Source organism: Terrapene carolina, unplaced genomic scaffold, assembly GCF_002925995.2.
Source record: "Terrapene carolina triunguis isolate 2854851 unplaced genomic scaffold, T_m_triunguis-2.0 Scaffold96, whole genome shotgun sequence".
NCBI lineage: Eukaryota > Metazoa > Chordata > Testudines > Emydidae > Terrapene > Terrapene triunguis.
This window is the reverse complement of record NW_020664447.1, coordinates 14,206,480-14,228,866: the sequence shown is the minus strand read 5'-3', so window position 1 is coordinate 14,228,866 and position 22,387 is coordinate 14,206,480. Positions and strand designations below refer to the sequence as shown.

At 38.8% G+C, this 22,387-nt stretch overlaps 1 protein-coding gene across 1 annotated transcript in view; it reads right to left on the bottom strand.

Moving 5' to 3' along the window:
- Positions 1-13,655: 13,655 nt before the first annotated feature.
- KIF18A (kinesin family member 18A) overlaps positions 13,656-22,387 on the bottom strand; it is a 111,841-nt gene continuing 103,109 nt past the window's right edge. Inside the window, exons 14-17 of the mRNA XM_024214882.3 lie at positions 21,859-22,351; positions 20,765-20,869; positions 17,539-17,648; positions 13,656-14,598 (exon numbers count right to left, since the gene is read on the bottom strand). Of these exons, the coding sequence (XP_024070650.2) occupies positions 14,459-14,598; positions 17,539-17,648; positions 20,765-20,869; positions 21,859-22,351 (848 nt within the window). The 3' untranslated portion in view covers positions 13,656-14,458. The remainder of the gene's footprint in view (positions 14,599-17,538; positions 17,649-20,764; positions 20,870-21,858; positions 22,352-22,387) is intronic.

The following is a 22,387-nucleotide window of genomic DNA, read 5'->3' as shown; positions in this document are numbered from 1 at the left end:
AGCAGAGCTCTGTACTGAACATATCTCAAGCTGGGTTACCACAGGATGAGGAAGAGTTAAAGGAACACAAATGACTATTCTCTATTTTAAACAAAATGAATGTGCTCTGCTCAAAGGCAGTGTTATGCTGGGCTGAGGCAGGAGGCAGACATGAAAGCTTTAAGCTTTTAAACAAATCACAACAACATGTTATTCTGACACCCACCCACCCTGACTGTTAAACTTTTACTGGTTTTGATAAAGCAGAGTGTTTTGCTCATTGCATAACTGGTAACATCATTGCACTGGGTTGAAATGACAAGACATGGCTTTTATATTAATACATTAGTCCTTGCCATTCCATATGATGAATTTGGAGGGGGAGTAATTGGGGGTGGGGATGGAGAACAGTAAGAAGAAGAACTTGCCCTGCAAAAGGAATGTATGGAAATGGCTAGCAAGTTAGCAACACACTGGAAATCAGTACAAAATAATGGACTTGTGCACATCCTCCCCAAAATACAGCAGTAATGTCCCTTTCTAAATTTGTTTTAACAGCTTATCTAGCAAATATAAGATACAATATAGATGGTCCCCATGGAAGGTGAGAAAACAGAGAAGGGGGACGAGCAGGCAACAGAGTGGGGGTAGTACTTAGGTGAAATATCCCATAGCATATTCAGGTGAATGCAAAGCTAACCACCATTTCCCAAAAAAGGAAGAAAGGCCAGAGGGCACCAGCATGCAACCATGGATTATCGATCAGACATGTAAAAAGAATAAAGACTATATTTTCCTCCAACTGTTAGTCCTTTGAACTACCCAAGGGAGCATAGAGAAGGAGCCTGGATGATATCGATTCTGGGAATAGGAAGTTTTCCACACAAAATATATTCAACAAGAGGAATATCTTTGACTCTCAAGTTTCAAATGGTACCAGAAGTCACCTCTGGGATATTCACTGTCTGGGAAGTCACTTCTAGATATTTATCTAGTGAGAAATCCTGAGCTTCTTACTCAGTTTCTATTCAGTGCTCACCTCAGATGATGCCTCTAGGACTACCTGGGGAGATTGGCTACGTAAGGGCCAGCTTAAAGTAAATAACAGCTACTGGAAATAAAACTAAGATCCTATTTAACTAAAATAAATAAGATACTACATAATTTTAAGTGAGCATATTTACACAGTAAATGGCCTGTGTACCAAATTCAAGAACATGCTATTGATGTGCAGCAGCATGTGTGGAGCGTGTACCTTTACCTACAGGAAAGCAACAACTGAGCAGGTAGAAATTGCCACAGCTATGATTCATTTCACATAATATTGGCAGTCTGTTTTATTGTCCCTCAGAGCAGCAACAAAGCGTTTACTCTGTAGGATAGTCACCCCTTCTATATCTAAAACCAACCCCCTCCCTCCAACACTGTTAGATGGTGTATTCTCACATGAATATTTCTAGAACTCCTTACATCAAATTAGCAGCTGGAGTACCCACCTGAACCAAATGCCTCAGTGGGACCTATGAAACAAAATACATATGTAATCAGGTAATGTTTCAAGTATATTGTTAATAAAAATATTTAATGATTTCAGATACATAGTACTCTATATTTCCTCGATCCAAGGATTTAAAAAATGATTTACATATGTATCATTTTTATACTCTACAAATATCCATGTCTTAATCTGACAATCTATTAAAATCCCATCAGTCAACCTCAGATCAAATATTCCAGCAGCAACATAAAAAACCACATTTAATTAATCTTCCCATGCCCTTAGTTTCCCACCCCCTCAATGCACGTGAGTGCACACACACATTCACCCACCTGCCCTACCAGCTTTCTCCATCACCTTTCTCCTTATAGGTAAATGAGAGAACATGTGTCTTGCAGCACATCCTGAAGACTAAGAAATGTAGGCTATAACTAGGGCCCTACCAAATTCATGGCCATGAAAAACACGTCACAGACCAGGAAATCTGGTCTCTCCTTGTGAAGTCTGGTCTTTTGTGTGCTTTCACCCTATACTATACAGATTTCATGGGGGAGACCAGCTTTTCTCAAATTGGGGGTCCTGACCCAAAAGGGAATTGCAGGGGGGTTGCAAGGTTATTTTAGGGGGGGATCACAGTATTGCCACCCTTACTTCTGCGCTGCTTTCAGAGCTGGGCAGCCAGAAAGTGGTGGCTGTTGGCTGGGTGACCAGCTCTGAAGGCAGCGCCCCACCAGCAGCAGTGCAGAAGTAAGGGTGGCAATACCATACTATGCCACCCTTACTTTTGTACTGCTGCTGGCAGCAGCTCTGCCTTCAGAGCTGGGATCCCGGCCAACCGCTTCAGCTCTCCAGCTGCCCAGCTCTGAAGGCAGTGCCGCCACCAGCAGCAGCGCAGACGTAAAGGTAGCTGTACTGCAACCCCCCCTTACAATAACCTTGCGACCTCCCCACAACTCCATTTTTGGGTCAGGGCCCCTACAGTTACAACACCGTGAAATTTCCTATTTAAATAGCTGAAATAATGAAATTTATTATTTTTAAAATCCTATGACCGTGAAATTGACCAAAATGGACCATGAGTTTGGTAGGGCCCTAGCTATAACAGATCAGCAAAAGGGTGGGTGGGTGAGAGAATAGGTTCCAAAGACATGGGACCTTAACTGAGAATGCAAATCCATAAACCAGATTCTGATTCTTAATTAGCTAACCACTTCAGCCCATGTGAAACATGTAAGTAGCACTCCTATTTTAGAAACAGGGAAACAGGAGAACGTTAAATAACACGCCCAAGGTTACACATGAAGTCTCTGGCAAAACTGAGATTAAAATCCAGCTCTTCTGATGCCCAACACTGTGCTCTAACCACAAACTCCCTCTCTGCTTCAGTTACAGAGTATACTCTCCTTGTGGTTTCAGATGTAAGCTCCAATATAAACTCTAAGAAAACGTTAAGAAGCTTCTCTACCCATGCATTTTCTTTTAACAGATGTTTGCTTCCCCCCCCCCATGTTTACATAGTTTGTATAATTAAAATGAGAACATGAAAAAGTTATATTTGCAAGCAATGTAATGAAGTGTTTGCTTGAAACAAAGTGCTTCAAGGAAATACCCTCTACTAGAGTAGCCTACATATTCCCATAACTACATTTGGAAGAAAACTCATGGTGCAAAATACCAGATATACCACCGTGACTTACTCCAATCCTCAATAAATCCAATATGAAGGTGGCAGGAACCAGATTGCTGAAGTTTGAACAGTAAAAGGGCAATTCATTCATCCCAAACATTTTTTTAAAAGCTTTGATTTATGCTACTGTAACTTCTGTAATAATATTAGGCAGATTCAATCACTCCCCAGTAGAACTTAAATGTACAATATTCATGCTACATAAAATCTTATGTCCTGGTAACTGTAGGGAAATTAAACTGGCAGTGATGAGCATTATGGATTTTTTGCCCAGAGTATCTCACAGCTAAGAAATAAAATGGGTCATTTACCTTTACAAAACATCTATTTCCTATTAAATAAACCTTTTCAATTTCCCATCGGAAAGACCAAATATGTTTTACATACTTGGTGAATTAATTTTCCAGGAATGCGCACTCTCTGTACTTGTTAAATCTATAATTTCTGGTTTTGTTTTTAGACACGCACTTTCAGCAATTAAATGAAAATGCAGAACGGTGTCTTGAGCATTCTTTTTTAAACCTCTTGAACCCTCCACAAAAGGGGGCCACTATATTGGCTGTATTGAATTCTGGATCAAGCTCATAGCTACAGTCCTTATTTTCGCTTTGCACTATCACCACCTCCCACAACACCTGTGATCTTCTGAAACAATGGAAGTATCAAGCACAAGAGTAAGACTTGTGAATGTAAGAGACAGAATGTTTTTAGCAGCTGGATCATAGGTCCATAACTGTGGAACTCACTTCCAAAATGAGCGCAAATCTCACTGCATTCAGATTGAAATGTAAAACCCACATCGTCAACCTATCTTTCCTGTATCATCAGCAAAATGTTACTGACAGGAGAGAGGGTGGGGATGGACACCCTGTGGTCTGAACTCTGGGGCCACAAAGATAGCCAAAGCGAATGAGAATTTAGGTGTATTCAGAAACATGCGCTATGGCTCCTTAGTGTGTGAATATTCTTACAATGTATATAGCTAACCCTATAGGACTGGCATATATATCCTGTGGCATTACATTATAAATGGATGTGTGTGTATATTTATGATTCCTTTACTATCCCTTTGCTTCTTGCCCCCATTGTGAAAAATAAATAATGAAGAAGAAAACAGCACATGCTGCTGTAAATTGTTTCATTTTATTTAATTCTGAGTGTGCCATTTTAAGTTCTGTCATAAAAATATTCTGATAAAAGAAGAAGAAATTGTTGGCAACTTAAATACTAATACAGAGCAATCCCAACTTCTGCCATCAAGGGGTTAAGTGCTCAGATGTGCTTTGCTTCGAACATTACTAGACAATGTTTTACATTGAAAGGGTTATTCAAAGATGTCACTGGCTAATTCCTAGTTTGGACTCCAAAAAGTCCATCATCCTCAAGGTATGGTATGGACTCTACATATGCTTTAGGTCAGCTAGCGTTCCTCTTGCTAAGCAATATGCTAATAATTCCTGTGAATACCATAACAGCTACTTCATTAACTATTAAAATAGTCAACAAGGCCAGGAATGGATAGACATAAAAATATATGAATAGATTTTAAAACATAACTAACCAGTAAACAAACTGCTTACATTATTGCTTTGAATATGTGACTTAAGGACTTCCCTAATCTTTGACTTAGTCACATCTCCAATTTATGAGTTAAATACTATACAGGTATCATAGCATTGCAAATATAATACATATATTGTGAAAAGAATGACATATGCAACCACTAACACCACTATAGACCATTACTACTGTAGTATCCATACTTAGCATAATCATAGCTACAGAACTGTTTTCTAAAAAGCTAATACTGAATATTTAATCTATATCTGTATATACAAATACTGTTTTATATCCCTTTATATTTAAACCATATATTGTAATGCAAGGAAATGAGTATTTAGAGCTAAAATGAAGGCTGTAGCAAGAGCAGAATATCTTCACATCCAGACTACCCACACACAGAAAAAAACTGACATGCTTCTTGCAAACAACATTACTCATTCTTTACTGATGAGGTATAGACCACTACTTATTGTGAAATATACACAAATCCATTAAAAATACACCCTAGAATACTTCAGGGACAGTAGAACATATATTATGGTTAGAAAGAAAAATGCTTATTTTTTTCCCAAAAAAATTGCAGCATTCCAAGTATTTGCAAGACCTTTGGGTGGTTTTACACTGTAACTTAGTAGCACATACTCCATGTGAAATACTCTATGAAACAAAACATGACACTATTCCAATCTTTTGTACAGGCATACATCCTTTAGCTCAGTATGGGTGCGCTACAGAACTCACCACGACACAGATACATAAGAGATGGACCTCAGCCAAAGTTCTGAGCTGCAATTTTGGTTCAGGACCATCTTTAGTTTTAAATAGGCAAGACATCCGTATTAAACGAGAAAGCAAGATGAGCCAAGATCAGAACATCTACATGCCAAACTACCCAGGCATATGAAAATATTGCCACGCATCTCACACAGCAAGTAAGATGACTCATGCATTACCTGTGAACCATCAGGTATCTATGATGTCATGCTGTAAATAATTTCTTGAACATCACAACATTTTTTTAAAAGTGGATTTTAAACCAGTTATTTTTAAACTAAACAAAGTTTATCGATCCAAGTCATTTGCATACTGGATTCAGCCTGAGTCATGTTATATTGTGCAATATTATGTTACATCCCATCTGGCACAATTTAACACTACATGGTGCAGCATAGGGAATTCATTTAAACATGTATTTCAAGTAAATGCCAGATAAAAATATTACTCAAAATTTAGTTTGGAAAGATAGATTAACAGGTAACAAGTCTGTGGATGTGCAAAAAATGTAAATGTGTAATAAAGAGAATCATCCCCCCCACTTCTTCTTCTCTCTCTTTGAGAAACTATAAGCATTCAGATGAAGAACTTGTTATGCTCTGAAAAACTCTATACCAGCAAGTATCTGGAATATGCTTTGAAGGAGCTTCTGCTTACAAAGTCTGTAAAATATCCAAATATCACTAACATGTTTGCAGTTTGTAACAACATTAAGTATCATGCCTTCTTAAGTATACATTTTTCAATGGGCATTTCAAAAATGAAAATGCTGCATTTAATTTGGTGTAGTAGCTGCTGAAAACAGCATAGTTTCATAGTGGTTGTCTAGCCAATTTGCCATAGATCAACTTGCATGGCTAGCAGACAGTGGTTACAGGGTTGTGGGTGAGAATTCTCTCTTTTCAACTTAATCTCACCTAGAATGGAATTTTTTAAAAAACGATATTCTCCCTTCTGACAGCAGCGCCTTCCACAATTCTGGATGTCTGGATTGCTCTCCTCCCTTTGCAGCTCATGGAGTGGATCAGCATTTTGGCAGCACATGGCCTGGCCATGCCCCCTCTGCTCCTGCTTGCTGCCAAATGAATTATTCTCAAGCTGTAAAATTTGCATAACATCATTAACAAGTATTGTGATATTTAATGAAATAATAATATTGTATATCAGACCAAGGAAGACTGCCATATGGTAACGATTCCACTTAATATTTGACCCTTGACTCATGAACCATCCAGGAGTGGTAGAATTGTATGAAGACTGGTAGCAGAAAAGAAATTATCGGTAAAAATTAGGCTGTTAAACAATTAAAAAAATTAATCATGATTAATTGCAAGATTAAAGATTAAAAAAATAGTCATGATCAATCACATGAAATTAAATCGCACTATTAAACAATAATAGAATCCCATTTAATTAAATATTTTTGGATGTTACTTGTGTGCTGCTGCTGAGGCTCATGATGCCTGGCACTTGACCAGCGGCTCAAGGCAGGCTCCATGGGGACAACATCTTGTTGGAGCCCATGGCCCTCCTGCAGCCCTCTGGCCACTCCTGGCTCACCATTTCAGATTTTGGTTTGGTGTGAGTGTGTGTGGGGGGGGGGGGGGGAGAGAGGGGAGGCGGATGGGCAGGGGGGAAAGAGTGCTGTCTCTTTAAGCAGAGAACTGAACGCATTTTCAGCCAGCAAGAGCTGGCGGCAGCACTCATTTCTGAGTCAGCAGCAGACAGGCTGCCCCATTCATCAACCCCAGCTCAGCAGCAACCAGGTACACAGGTGGGAGGAGGACACCATGTGTTTCTGTACAATGAAGATGGTGTAAATCCCAGAGAACCTTTCCTCTGAGGGAACACTATCACATGCATATCCAAAAGATGAGATATTTTATTCTGGATCAGACTGTGTTTTTGGGGTGGTTGAAGGAAAGATTGGGTACAGTCCTCAGCTCAAGAGAGCATCTCTGGCTACTATTTCCCTGATCCACTTGTCTGTGGTCACTGAAAACCATTCCTTTAGGAAATGGGAAATCCCACCCATAATTTCAGCTCTGGGTGGAGGTCTAGGCAATCGTTTCCAGAAAGTGGATTTTTGGAGGAATGAGGGCCCTCTGGACTTTCCCCCAGACCTTGATTCCACTGTTTTCCATTAGGGAGTCTGTTGTCCCTTGGCTGGTACCTCTGTGAGGTAGAGGAGTGAAAAGAGCACCTCTCTCTGAAGGCCAGACAATATTCTCTCCTGAGAAGGGAGAAGGAAGAGACTGTTTGAATTTTGCTGCATTGTCAGCCATCACCTTATTGAGCTTATCTCCAAAAAGGAGGGAGCTTGTAAACGTGGCCACGCATAGGACCTGATTAGAGTGAGCATCCTCCTTCCAGGGCTGGAGTCATAGATGGCACCTGGCTACTGAGCTGGAAACCATGGCTTAGCCTGAGAATCTCATTGCAACACTGAGGCATCAACTAAAACACTGTCTGTAGGATGACTTTCATTAAAGTGGAGTCAAAGTCAGGGTGATCTCTGTCCTTAATGGCTTTGAGATCTTCCAGCCTGGAAACAGATGCTCCTGCAAAGCAGGTAGCTGCCAGGGACTTTTGGAGGGGGATGCTTCAAAGCCCTTTTTGAGAGTGGCATCCATCTTTCTATCCATGGGGTCATTAGGGTAGAACTTCCCTTCTGAGTGAATAACCATATCCCTGGCGAGGGACCCTACAGTGATGTCAGCAATAGAGCCCTTTGGCTCTTGAATGTTATAGAGCCTGAGGTAGCTGTTTGTGCTTGTCCTTATCAGGCTTGTTCCATTCATCCCTAATCACTTCCTCCAAGGAGGAGAGAAGACATATTGCAGTCTCAGGAGAGGATTTTGAAGGGAGACATTTTCTCTGAGGCTTACTCCCAAGGAGCCTGCTCAGGTTTCAGACTGAGACAACTCACCTCCCTCAGTGGAGGAGTGCAATTCAGTATGGACAAATGTAAAGTACTCCACTTAGGAAAGAACAATCAATCAGTTGCACACATACAAAATGGGAAATGACTGCCTGGGAAGGAGTACTGCGGAAAGGGATCTGGGGGTCATAGTGGATCACAAGCAAAACATGAGTCAACAGGGTAATACTGTTGCAAAAAAAGCAAACATCATTCTGGCATGTATTAGCAAGAGTGTTGTAAGCAAGACACGAGAAGTACCATTCCACACTGATTAGGCCTCAATTGGAGAACTGTGGCCAGTTCTGGGTGCCACATTTCAGGAAAGATGGGGACGAATTGGAGAAAGTCCAGAGAAAAGCAACAAAATGATTAAAGGGCTAGAAAACATGACTTATGAGGGAAGATTGAAAAACTGGGTTTGTTTAGTCTGAGGAAAAGAAGACTGAGGGAGGGTATAACAGTCTAAGTATGTAAAAGGTTGTTATCAAGAAAAGGGTGATAAAAATTGTTGTTCTTATCCACTGAGGACAAGAAGTAATAGACTTAAATTGCAGCAAGGGAGATTTAGGTTAAACATTAGGAAAAAACTTCCTGTCAGGATAGTTAAGCACTGGAACAAATTGCCTATGGAGGTTGTGGAACCTCCATCATTGGAGGTTTTTAAGAACAGGTTAGACAAACACCTGTCAGGAATGGTCTAGTTATTACGTAATCCTGCCTTGAGAGCTGGGGACTGGACTATAAGTTCTACTGAGGTCCGTTCCAGTCCTACACTTCTATGATGGAAGGCTGGATGCAGTCTGGGCACAACTCACCATCTGTGGGGCCTGGGAAGGCTGCCTCATGTATACAGCAATGCTTAGATTTGACCAAGTGTTTTCTTGGCTGCTCTGCCATGCCTGTATGCCGCAGAGGAGCCAGCAGAGAGATGCTGCAGTGGATGCTCAGGGAGGGTTAAACCCCCAAAGGATTAATTAACTCAGGGGGTGGAGGAATGCAGAGGAGAAAACTGCTCTTCACTGCCCAAAAAACTAGATAGAAAAGATAAAATAGGAGTTAGGGCAAAAGCAAAAGAAACCTCTATTGTGTATTGCTGTGGAGGTAGAGAGTCTGGCAGCAAGCAGGAACAGAGGGGGTGCGGTCAGACCGTGCCGCACCAGAACACCAATCCACCTTAGTGAGCTGCAGTGGGAGGAGAGCAGCCCAGATGTCAAGAATTGTGGGGGATGCTGGGATGCAGAAATTTGTTTTGTCACATCAACCAAACTCCTCTGCCACCCACCCCGGGTCTCAGTTCTGTGAGCAACAGATTTTCTCCCAGCACGAGAGAGAGAATTTTGTAGTGAATTTCAGCTAAAAGCCATTTCTTCGTACCAGTCAGGGAGTCAAAAAAGCCTGCTTTCAATGGTGTGCATTGGTGCATGCACACACACATGACCGATACATTTAAATACATAAGCATAGAGGACCTGATCTAAAGCCCATTGAAGTCATTTGGGATCTTCTGATTGTCTTCAGTGGGCTTTGAGGCAGGCACTGATAGCATAAACTGTTGGTCCTTAGCTTTTTGTGAGGAGGGGATATTCTAGGACAGTGGTTCTCAAACTTCATTGCACCGTGACCCCCTTCTGTCAACAAAAATTACTAAATGACTCCGGGCAGGGGTGGGCCGGAGCAGAAGCCCTGCCGCCCTGGGCTGAAACCTTTGGGCTTCAGCTTCAGCCCTGGGCAGCGGGGCTCAGGCTTCAGCTCTAAGTCCCAGCAAGTCTAACGCTGGCCCTGGCAACCCCATTAAAATGGGGTTACCACCTACTTTGGGGTCACGATCCAGTGTGAGGACTACTGTTCAAGGATATTAAAGTTTCCTGTTAAAAACAGAAGCTTGAACTACTTAATCATAGTATTTAAAAAAAAAAAATTAGAAGTCACTAAAACCATTTAAAATTAGGGCCCTTCCAAATTTCTTGTTAACCAGATTGCTCCGCAAACACAGAATGAAGATCATAAGATAGTGATGAGGTCCTACAAATGCTTACGAGCTCCACCTCATCCTACCTGCTGGGAGAGAGAGTGGGGAGCAGTAGGAAGGTTGGGATGGAGGAGTGTGGGATGGTTGGGTATGTGGAACACTGGCCTTGTGGATGAAAGTGTAGAAGGATGGGGTGGTGGAAAGGGAGATAAAAGGAAGAATTGTTCATTAGGATCAATCAGGAAAGGGGTGGGATCATTTTGGATGAAAGAATGAGGAGGCATTCAGGATGGGGTGGTTCAGAAAGGCTGCAGGTGGTAATACAGAAATCCAGTTAGCGCTTTCCCTGTGGAGAATGGAAAGACTGGGAGCATAAAATAACACCTAACTGCACAGAAAGCAGATTACCTGCCATTCCGTTATTGAATTTACTATTGGCAAAAAGCTTGAACTATTAATATCCCAGGAAAGCCAGAGTAAGGGATCATCGTTCCAGTCCAGAAACATGTTCCTTACAGAATGCTCTGATAAACTCACTTCAGTGGGTTCTAAATACATTGGTAGGTCTAGTTGGATGACTTCTGTGTAGATGTGTGAAGCTACTAACAGTTTGTTGTTCTGTACTTTCTTCTAGTTCAGTTCTAAATATAAATTTAAGATTAGTGTTATCATCACATTACCTTGATAATATGTGCTGTGGCCATATTTTTCTCAATATACTTGCTTTGTGGGTTCCTTGCAGGGTGATCTTAAGAATTTCAAGCAAAATGTAGGCAAAATACATTAAAATTAATAAAATCTATATTGCTCAATAAAAATATGCAGACCTCATTGATGGAATAATTAACCACCTAGGAACCTTTCCAAAACTGGTAGAAAGGGTCTTATGTGTATTTTTCAACTTCTGAGGTAGTGAGAGCAAAGAGCACTAAGTTTGCATTTTATAGCTAAAACCAACATACTTAATGCAGACATGAAGCAGTATCAGCACAGAGTTCCCTGGCACATGTAGTATTACACAATGAGAATTTGAAAGATACACAAATGAAGCATTTTATTCATGATCCTAACTGTATTGGAATCCAAAATTCACAAATTAAAATTTGCTTTCAAGACCACTGTTTTCACCTGTAAGATGATCATTATTAGGGATTCTCTACACAGGGAGAAGTAAATTAAAATAAACTGAATTAAGACTACTTTAATTTTGAACGAGGGTGTTCACACAGGGGTTTAATGCTATTTAACTAATCCACTTCAAATTCACACCTTGACTTAATTTGGATGAACTTTCCTAGATGTCCCCATATAGACAAGCCCTTAAAGTGAACCACTTAATTCCACTCAGGTATTGATATAGTCAGGGCCGGCTCCAGGCACCAGCGCAGCAAGCAGGTGCTTGGGGCGACCAAGGGGAAGGGGCGGCACATCCAGCTCTTCGGCGGCAGGTTCCTCGGTCCCTCTCGGAGGGAAGGACCTGCCGCCGAAGTGCCGCCAATCACAATTGTGGCTTCCCCTCCCCCGCTGCTTGGGGCGGCAAAAACCCTGGAGCCGGCCCTGGATATAGTGTCATTACCATAGCATCCGAGATGATTTCAATGGCACCAAACGTCAACACAATTTTAGTTCTGAATTGTGCAGATCATATTTTCTATTTTCTGCTCATGCTCTGGCATGCTAAAGCTAGAGTGAACAGCATGGTATTGTGGCATCGGAGTGCATTTTTGCAAATCAGACAAAAGTCAAGATTTTAGGAGAGTCATTTGTATTATTAGGTTTGCTTCTGGTACTTGAATTCTCATGGCAGACACTATATAAAAAAAAAATAGAAGACAACAGATTTCATTTTAAGTTTCCAAGCTGTCATAAATTAGAATTTCTTTTACATGATTAAAAATATGACAATTTTATTAAATGAAACACTATTGGATCCACCTTTTCCAAAAAATAAGTGAAATTTTTCAAAACAAATGATTTTGTCCATACTTCGTATGTTGGCCACATCTATCATCATGGACTCATGGGACTCTTATGGTCCATACTGACCTACTGTTTCATCTCCTTGCTTCTTTTCACCTCAAGTCTTTGAAATGAGTCATTTACAAAAGTTGTGTAAAACTCCTATCCCCCATGTCCATTTTAATCTTTTGCCTCCCTTCACTCTGCCAAAACTGCTCTTGCAAAGGTCTTCATCATCATCTGGCTTGACATTGGTCAAGGCCCCCGTACTCCATCCTCAATCTCTCTGATGTTCCTCCTGCTTGGGACATGCAGATTGCATCAGCATCTGCTCTCCGACACCCACATTACCTCTCTCTAACATCAGCATCTTCATCCATCATTCTGATTGCATTGTCCCAAACCCCATTTTGAACTCTTCTACTTCTTCCTGTTACCTTCTTCCATCATGTCCAGTCCAAACTTCATCCTCTAAACTTCAAGATTCTTCTGAACTCTCTCCCTAATCTTTTATTAACCCTACCAGCACCAGTGACGCCAACCTCTGCAACTTTCTTGTTTGATCCTCCCATGAATGTACTTCTCTGAATTAATTCATAAAAGCTGCCACTATTCTTTTTCAAAACCCTTCTGAAGATGCATTTCTACACAGCGACTATAATAAATCAATCAACACACTAAAACTCCGCTGAGAGGCAGTTGGGGAAAGGTTATTTTTATTTGCTTAAAATATAGAGAGAAAAATGTAGACATTTATAAAAATATTTGATAGTCTTCTCCCTTCTTATGTTGTTTGGCTTTTTGGAATGGAAGCTCTTTGTGCCAGAGACCATGGGAGAAATCCCAGTGCCACACAAATCAATAGAAGAACCCTCACTGATGTCAATAGGCCATCTCAATAGGTCAGAGTCACCCCCTTGTTTAATTTTATGTTTGCAGAGGCCTAGCAAAATGGGGTCATCATGATTATTACCTGGGCACTAGTGAAATTTAAATATTAAATAATTATTAGCACACAAAGCTAACCTGATTAAAGAAATATGACAAAATGTCCAGCACAAACTAGAGTTATTAAAACACTACCTGAAAAACCAGTGTTAATTCAGAGAGTCTTTAGGTTAGAAGAGGCAGCCACAGAAGCAGCTCATTCTTTTCTAAATTTTAAATTCACAGAACATTATTACTCTTTGTTTACAGTTATAAAAACTTTATTCAGAACAATTAACATAATTCACCTATTTACAATAAAATTAGAGTTTTGAAAACTATAAAACATCAAAATACAGAGGAGCATTTACATTTAAGTTGTTCAAGCAATTAGGTTAAACAACAGGTTAAAAATTGTCAGGTTAAAAGTCTGAGCTCAAAATATTACAGCTACCATTTTTTAAAATTTCTAGTAAACTCTTTTCCTGTCTTCTGGTACCATGTTGGTGCTATCACCCTACATCACCACATTTATATTTTAGAACAAATTGACATCCCAATGCCTAAAGCATGGATATATTAATATAAGGGGCTGGTTCATTTATTTGTAAATGAAAAACATAAGTTTAATAGTAGAAAATTTCAGTGAAAACATAAAAGCAATAAACTCAATGTTCTAATTACTTAAACATTTGGTGTATCATAATAAAGACTGAGAATTTGTAAGTGACATTAAAAAGGGATTTCTTAAAAAAGCGGACACCACTGGTTCCTGAAGAGTTTGAGTACTGCAAGGCAGTAATTTATTATTATGCTTGCATGGGTTATAGAAACAGCACTATGAAATAAACGGACATCACAATCGTCAACCTCCACCCCCTAGCCCAATGACTTGTTTCTATTTTTGTGCTAAAACACAGTAGTAAAAGTCTGTATGTGTTTATGGGAAGCCAGAATGGGTATCCATTAAAAAGTTTTGTAAAATTTAAATTGTAAAGATATATTTCAATGAAATTCTCATTGGAAAGGTAAGTGGTCATTCTAGAATAGTGCATTACAGTGGCAGACATGGGCTGATGAGTCCCAGACAAGAAATACTGCAGCAGGGAAAAATCAAAGTCCATCCTTTACTTGAACGCTTGCAATCCTGCCTGAAATGATGAGCATCACATCTAAATCTTACTTTTTCTTAGAAACATGAATTAAAAGATTTGTTGACGTCCTTGATTTCAGACCCAACGTTACATTTCCTTCAGAAAGACTTCTAACAAGGTTCCTCTGCATATTTGGTTCTTGTTTCCGGCTTCTTGTTCCAATTCCTAATGAAGAAATAGATGTCATTTTAAAAACAAAACAAAACAAACAAAAAAACCTCTTTCAAAAAGTATGAGCATTATTTCTTTATTTTGTTTCATGTTGGGGGCGACCAGAATCCACTATTATGAGACAGTGTGTGGATTCTACAGCTTTTTCTACATTTATCAGTCTAGCTTTCATTATTTAAAATAAAAAAAAAAAAAAGTCAGCTCTTCTAGGTGAGACGATAATTTGCTCTGATAAGTTTGTAGTGGAAGATACAGAAACACAACCAATAAAGGAGGTATAGGATTCCACTTAACTTTGTGCCTTATTGAAAGGAACTATATAATGTATACATAATTTGTAGATATACATTTTACACTTTATTCTCCAGTATGCCTAATACCCTATTCAAATTTGTACATAGACAAAGTTCCCTAACTCAATTTTGAAAAAATAAAAATAGAACTTACTGCTAGCTATTGAGCACCACCTCATTCTTTCCCCGGAAGCATGCCTTTTTGGAAACAAAACTGCTACTATGATAAGAGCATAACTCTTTCTTCTTGCCCCCAGTGATATGGTATTTAAGTACATGACATATCTGAAGCATGTGTTACTAAATACCTGAAAGGTAGGCAAACTAATTTGTGTTTATCCCTATTCTTTTAAAAAAAATCTAATGTCTAATATTTTGCGGTATTAAAGTAGGTACTCAAATACATGATTCCTTAACCATACAGTTATAGAAATTGGCATTGGTATCCCTTATTTCCCAACACTTGGTAGAAATAAGTAACATGGAGATAGCACTGTACACAAGTACAGAAGCAGGTCTGTCTACTATAAACTTTGCTAAAGTCAGCAGAGTAAAACGTAAAGCAGCCTTCAACCTACTCTAAATTGTACAAGGGGATTATGCCAGCATTGGGAATGACCAAGCATGGTAGAGGAGGGAAGGCATAGGTAGCTTTAAAGTCATTTTTGCATCCTCCCCATTCCTGAGCTGTGCTGAATTCAGTTCTGATGTAGTTCACAATCTAGCTCAGAGTTTTCCGTATAATCTCTTCCCATACATAAAGTTACAGAAAGCATTCAGCTTTTTTTTGTTTTAAGTTCTGTATGCACTGTTAAAGAAAGGAACAATACATCTAAAATACTGATTCCCTCTCCAAATGAAAGAGGATAGTAACCCTGGTGTGAGGTTGCTTTCCCCAAATAAAAATGAAACTGAAGTCCTGACAAAAATGTACAGCACTGTGCAAGATATTATAGAATACACCATGTGGGATTATGGTTAAGAGCTGTCCAGAGAGTAAAAATTCCATTTCTTGACAACTTTTGAAATTTGTGGAAGGAAAACCAAATCCTTTGAACATTTTTTTGGAAACACAGTTATGTCAATACGTCTGTGTTTGGATCAAAAAAGTCTTCGGAAGTGATCAGAGTGTCTACTCTGGACTTCAGAAACCTTATGTAGAAAACTTTATGAAAATAAATACATTTGGGCTTTGAAAAAGCAATGCATTTTAATAAAGAACATTTAGTAAAAAATGTTCTGATTAGCTTTAGTTATGGTTGCTCTATGTGGAATTTTTCATGGTACAGGTGGGCTTCACAAGTTTTTGGAAAGATGAGAGTGAGGGGACTTAGTAAAAATTCATTTGGAGATTGCAACCAAGAGTAAATAGGAGCCTAAAAGGTATAAAATCAAGAGTGAGCTGAGGTGATAAAGGGACCAGTTAAGAGAGAAATGTATGTGAAACACTAGCTGGGGAGATGAGATTAAGGAAGATAATTTACTTTTACAATTATTAAGATGTCACAGTTTGACTTTTAAATCTTGCTTTCAGCAGCTGTTCTTTCAAGGCAAAAAGGTTCAAGGGATATTTGCTAAGTGGGAAGGAGGACAGTTAGAATACATGAACCTGGACAGTTCTTTCTAATACAAAATAGACTTAGCTTTGGTGTTTTAGTAAATTTAGAAGCACAAGTAAAAAATCATTAAATTTGAGGCAAATTTGCAACAGATTACTTTGGATTAACCCTTGTGTAACATACCCTTCAATGCCAAGAGACTAACAATAATATAAAATACATTAGCATCTACAATGGGCACGCTAAGCACACAGAGACTAAATGTTAAATTAAAACTAAGAAAGCAACACTTTTTTGGAAAATTGTGGGACAAATGCTCTTCAGACATTTTTAATCAGTAATAGAATTTGTTACAACAAAAAGTTTTCTACATTTCAGACAGAAGTTTCTTGCAAGCCACTATTATGATCACCTTTTACAGAATGTTTTGTGAACACCACCTAGAGTATTGTAAACAATTTGCTAGCAACTAAAGAATCCTTAAATATTGCTTGCAAATTTCATCTTCTCAACTTCACTGCTGTGTTTTCCCAAATGGTATCAAAAATTTATCTAATAAATCTCTAGTTGGAAAAGTAATCATGCTGTGTTAAAAGATGAAGCAAGCATTCAAGAAAGGTTTGGCAAAGTGCTTAAGAGATTATTTTATTTCTCAATAAAAGCAGATCTGGAAATTCCATAGCAGGCACTTAAGTTTGATGCTTGTCAATGGGACTGTGCCAGATCAAACCTGCTACCAGTGAAGAGTACGCTTTTAGAGTGCTTAAAATCATTAAAGTACCTATAAGGATTATGTTTTATCATTTAAATTTGTTATAAACTTGGAATACTGGGACCATGCCTAATCAAGACCCAATAACTGACTAAACCTATTTCAAGTTGGGTTGTTGGTTTTTTTTGGTGTTTGTTTTTTATATAACTGGACATACCATATTCAGCAAACAGCTTAGCTGACTGATCACAGCAACAAACCATGAAAATGAGAAACTGTAAATGTCAAAATTTAATCTTGGACCTCCTACACAACCAGCCATGGCCACAAATTCCAGTTTAATATCGTAAGTTATAGTTTTGACACTTACCTGCTTTTTTGGGCACTCTTAAAGGTTTATGACTTAACAAGATATCCTGTCGAATACGCTTTGCAGACACAGGATTTTGCAGGCTACTTAATCCACTGTTTGGCACAGAACTTGAAAAAAAAAGAAAAATAAAAAGTTTACTTTTAGTGAAGTGATGTTAAGCCCACTCACTGTACCTTGGTATTTCAGGACATGCAGTCTGAAAATATATTAGACAGTATCACCTAGTATTAGTGGGTCTTACTAAGAAAATGCAACAGAATAAACTTAATTTTCTTTCTGGTCTGTCTTCAGATTTCATTTCAAACAGTTTTCTTTTAAAGCTTTGTAGTACAATCTTGTAGGAATGTATTAATTGTGAAAAACAAACAAACAAAAAAACTAAGTATATCATTTCATGAAACAATGTAGTCCAAAATTCCATTGACATTTTGGGAAGCAATGGATGCTAATTGGATGGTCACAATTAAGGACATAAACGTACTAAACAGAAACCAGTTGTAACATGTATAAAAAGTTATTGAAATGGTCAAGCTGTGTATATTGCTCTAGTCAATTTTTTAATTACTACAATAATTCTCCCTCTGCCTCCATATAGTGGAGGTGGATGGGTAGAGGGAGACAATCATTTCACAGCTAAGCTTTAAGGTGGTTGAAGCTGATAGTTTACTAAAAGAAAAAAAACGAGCATTTTATAGTATTTCAACTAATGGAATTAAAGCATGACAATGAACTACAATGAACATGAAGTTGTCAGTGACATCACACTCCTTCCACTATTGTCCCGCCCACCCTCTATGACCTGATTCTACAAGACAACTTTGAAATCAAGATACAGTAAGTTTTAAAATATAAACCACAGCCACATTTCTACATGTTTTCTTGTTTCTCTAACAGTATTTTATAGCACTATCCTTCATACTTTAAAGACTGTTTTGTTAAAAAACTTGTGTTCTACTCAAATACACAGCAAACAGGAAAACTGATTAAGGCTAGGACTGCTTCCTGCTACTGCTGGGGCCCCTTTATCTCTGAAGCCTGGCTCCTGGGAAGATGATCCACTCTCAGTGGGGGCATGTGAGGAGCCTTTAGCAAGGGACCCATTCCCTTTCCTCCCCATGTTACTAATGACTGGCTTCCAGTCACTGACCTGGAAACTAGGGTTACTGGTTACTATGTTTGTTGGGGGGGAAGGGGGGAGAAGAGGGATGGTTGAGATTTAGCTTTGTATTTCAATGCTGGATTGGGAGGGATATATTTGGTGTAGGGAGGGCATGGGGGGGGGGCGGCGGGGAGAGGAGAAAAATATAAGGAATGCTATCTCTCTTCCTTCTCCATAAACAAGCATATGGTTTCCTTCTCACTTTCCCCCACCCAGAAATAGATAAGAGAGGGTGAAATGTGTCTCATCTGGTTTTAGGAATTAGTGTGTCACTTGTGGTCAGACAGCATGATTTTAGGGAGAAAGAGAAGAGAGTATTACTGAGAGAGCAAGTCCTGAGGTTTCCTCTAAAGTTATCCTGGTTCGGATAGCAGGAAAAAGTGTGTGGGGGAAGAGGGGGTGGGGATAGTGAAGCGGCTGTTTTGGAGAGGCAATAAGGCTGTATGACTTTAGTGGTTCAAAATGGAAGACACTGGAATGCTTCAATTTTAGAAGAGTTTTTACTGTTACATAATATTTGTGTCTAATCAGGCAAAAGAAAGTCTCAGAAACAAAAAAGGTAATTATGTACATTTCTAGGATTAACCTCTTAACCTTAGGAATTAGTGAGTGATTTTGTAGCAAACTTAACTGAGGCATTTCATGTACTCTGAGAAATGTAGTTATTTTTCCTTAGAATGCTGTGCACTGCTTTGACGAAATGCCACAGGCATCTAGATTGTTTAGCTCAACTCATAATTATTTGAGAATACGTGGAAATACAAAAGATACCTCTCCCAGCCCAGAAAGCAACAAGAAAACACTTCTTTTTAAATTTAAATTGATGTCAACCAAAGCATGAGCATGGAGCTTCTTCACTTCTTGGAATGAGTGAGTGTACTGAACTTTCAGGAAGAACAGACCTGTTTTAAAAAGGTACCAGAACAGTGATGCAGCCTGTGCTGCATTTCTGAAACCTGTGCCTTTGCTAAATTAGGAATAATTGAAGATTTTTTTTTTTAAACGATATACACTCATAAAATTAGGGTTGTATTTCTCACTCAGATGTGCTTATGTGTGTGTGTATAACTACTTGAAACTTGATATCAGGATTCATGACTTCTCCAGAAGCGTTTTATGGATAGAGCCTTGATTCATACATTAAAAAATAACTTATGCTGGAATGTATTACTGACTGTATCAATCAATGCCAATCTATAACAGCAACTTAATTAAAGGGATGCTATTTTTTTGTTTTTAATTAAAAACAAAATTTTCTGCTAAAGGACCTTTGAATAGCATCTCCTGAAATAAAAAAAACCCTCTTAAAAACTGGTGTGGTTGTGAGAGGGATATTTCTACTACCCTGATGTTCAGAAGTGATTTTTTACAGGCCACAAAGTAACTCCACAAAACATGAGGCCACCCTTTATCTTTCATGCCCTTCCCTTGCCTAGAAGCCTACTTGCTGCCCTTCCAGTTTCAGCTTTGCTGCTGCTATTACTAGTAAACATCCTCTTTCAGGATCTAAGTAGTGCAGTTCATGAGAGTGAAGTTATAATGGTTGAGACAGAAATTGTAACAGACTAACAAAATGGTGAAATTGATAACACACACAAAGTGATGTCAAATGCATGAAAAACATTTCTTATCTCTTTCAGTTTTGGTAATCTTCAGTGTTTTCTGTAACAGTAGGCACAACATTTTCAGATAGCGATTTGATTTTCAAATTGATGATGCAATTTCCCCTTCCAAATCAGTAGTCGTTTTCCCACATCCAGTGTAAGACAGTTATAGAAAATGCAATGTTAGTCTGTATTGATTCTACTAAAACTAAAAAATAGTTCGTATAAAAAACCCCTTAAGAACAGATTCTACGTAACCTGGGAAGGTTAATACTTAAATCTGAATTGTCAAAGCCACTGTGGGTCAGAATGATTTCTCATATTTCTGGATACCAGTGACTTGATAAAAACTTCTTCACATGTGCGAAAATGTTACAGCATGAGAATTGTGATGAAAATGAAAGCAGTAGGTAAAAGCTCATTTGAATGGCAGTAGAACAGACACTGTTTTTAAAATTACCTTAATAACTTCCTTTTTCTCTCAGCAGCAGAAGTCATTGCCATATAAGAAGGCTGCTCATGTATTGGACCAGGATTTCTATTCAGCAATGATGGGAGACCAAGTCTGAAATTAAAATAAGATACTAATTTAAATTATGAAAACCCTATCCTGTTTGAAAACAGTTATTTCTCACTTTAAGCCAAGTAAGTGTTTTTCAACCGAAAAACACAGTACTGGTAATAAAATGAACTTATTCCAAATAAAAGCAGAAATATAGTTATAATGTCTTTTTTGAAAGGTAAGGACATACTTTATAACTTTCCTTTTGAAAGCCAAAACATGGTACTACGATATTAGTAGTTAACATATATATGGCAGTTTTCATCAGGGGACTACAAAGTGCCTTTGAAGGAGGATTAGTATTTCCCCATTTTACAGATAGGAACATTTCTTAACTTCTCTGAATCTCAGTTTTTCTAAAGCCACACAGAAGCAGTACTGGGAATAGTACCCAGTTTTCCTGACTCCCAGTAAGTGCCCTCTACCTCATCTCTAGTATATTAGGTAGCAAAATCCATCCAAAATGACCAGAAAATTTAACAACTTAATTTGTGGTTTGTTTTTAATGTCTCATTAAATCAGGATAGGAGTTTCAAAAAAGCTAAGTGTTGGCTTGACTCTCCTCCCACTGAAGTCAATGGAAATTTTACTATTGACCTCAATGACCAATGCTGAGAACTTTTGAAGAAAAAAAAAAATCACACCATTAGTTATTTAAGTTTACTAGAAAAATAGAAAACAGTATAATTAAAACAGATTGCATGAAAAGAAGCAATATAAATAAATAAATGGAGATATCCCATCTCCTAGAACTGGAAGGGACCTTGATAGGTCATTGAGTCCAGCCCCCTGCCTTCACTAGCAGGACCAAGTACTGATTTTGCCCCAGATCCCCAAGTGGCCCCCTCAAGGATTGAACTCACAACCCTGGGTTTAGCAGGCCAATGCTCAAACCACTGAGCTATCCCTCCCTATAAAACAAAGCATGTAGAAAAAGAGGAATAGGAAAAGAATGAGGAATTCTCCTCATGCGTGGATGCACATAACTTTACCTTTGTAAAACACTGCTGTTGCTGCACAGGTGTGACTCCTTTTCAGACAAGTCAGCAGAAGGGTCATTTGTGTTACTTGTACCTTCGTACAGAGTCACTGTTGAGTTCATGTCTGTCTGTTCACACTCTGGTATCACGTTATATGTGAAGTCCATGTCACACTCTTCTTTCAAAGGGAAATGAATGTCTACATTACAATTGTTAACTTCGGGAAGGCTTGCTACTTGTAATGGTTGCTTTACCACAGTCTGTGTACAAAAGATTGGCATAGATTTTCTGCAAACTTCTGGTGTGTATACAATAGGACGGACCTCCTTGCTGAGGGAATCCTCCAGGCAACTAAGGCTAGACTGTTCAGAAGCTTCAGGACTTTGTGCTGTTGCTGGAGAGTTCATGAGCTTCCGCCTTGTTCTTTTTTGTGGCGGGACTGCACATTCGCTTACATGTTGCACATTTTTCTTGATTTCTTCTGAAGGCACTCCTGAAGGTGTACCTGTTCAATACAGTGAAGACTAGTTAACAGTTTACC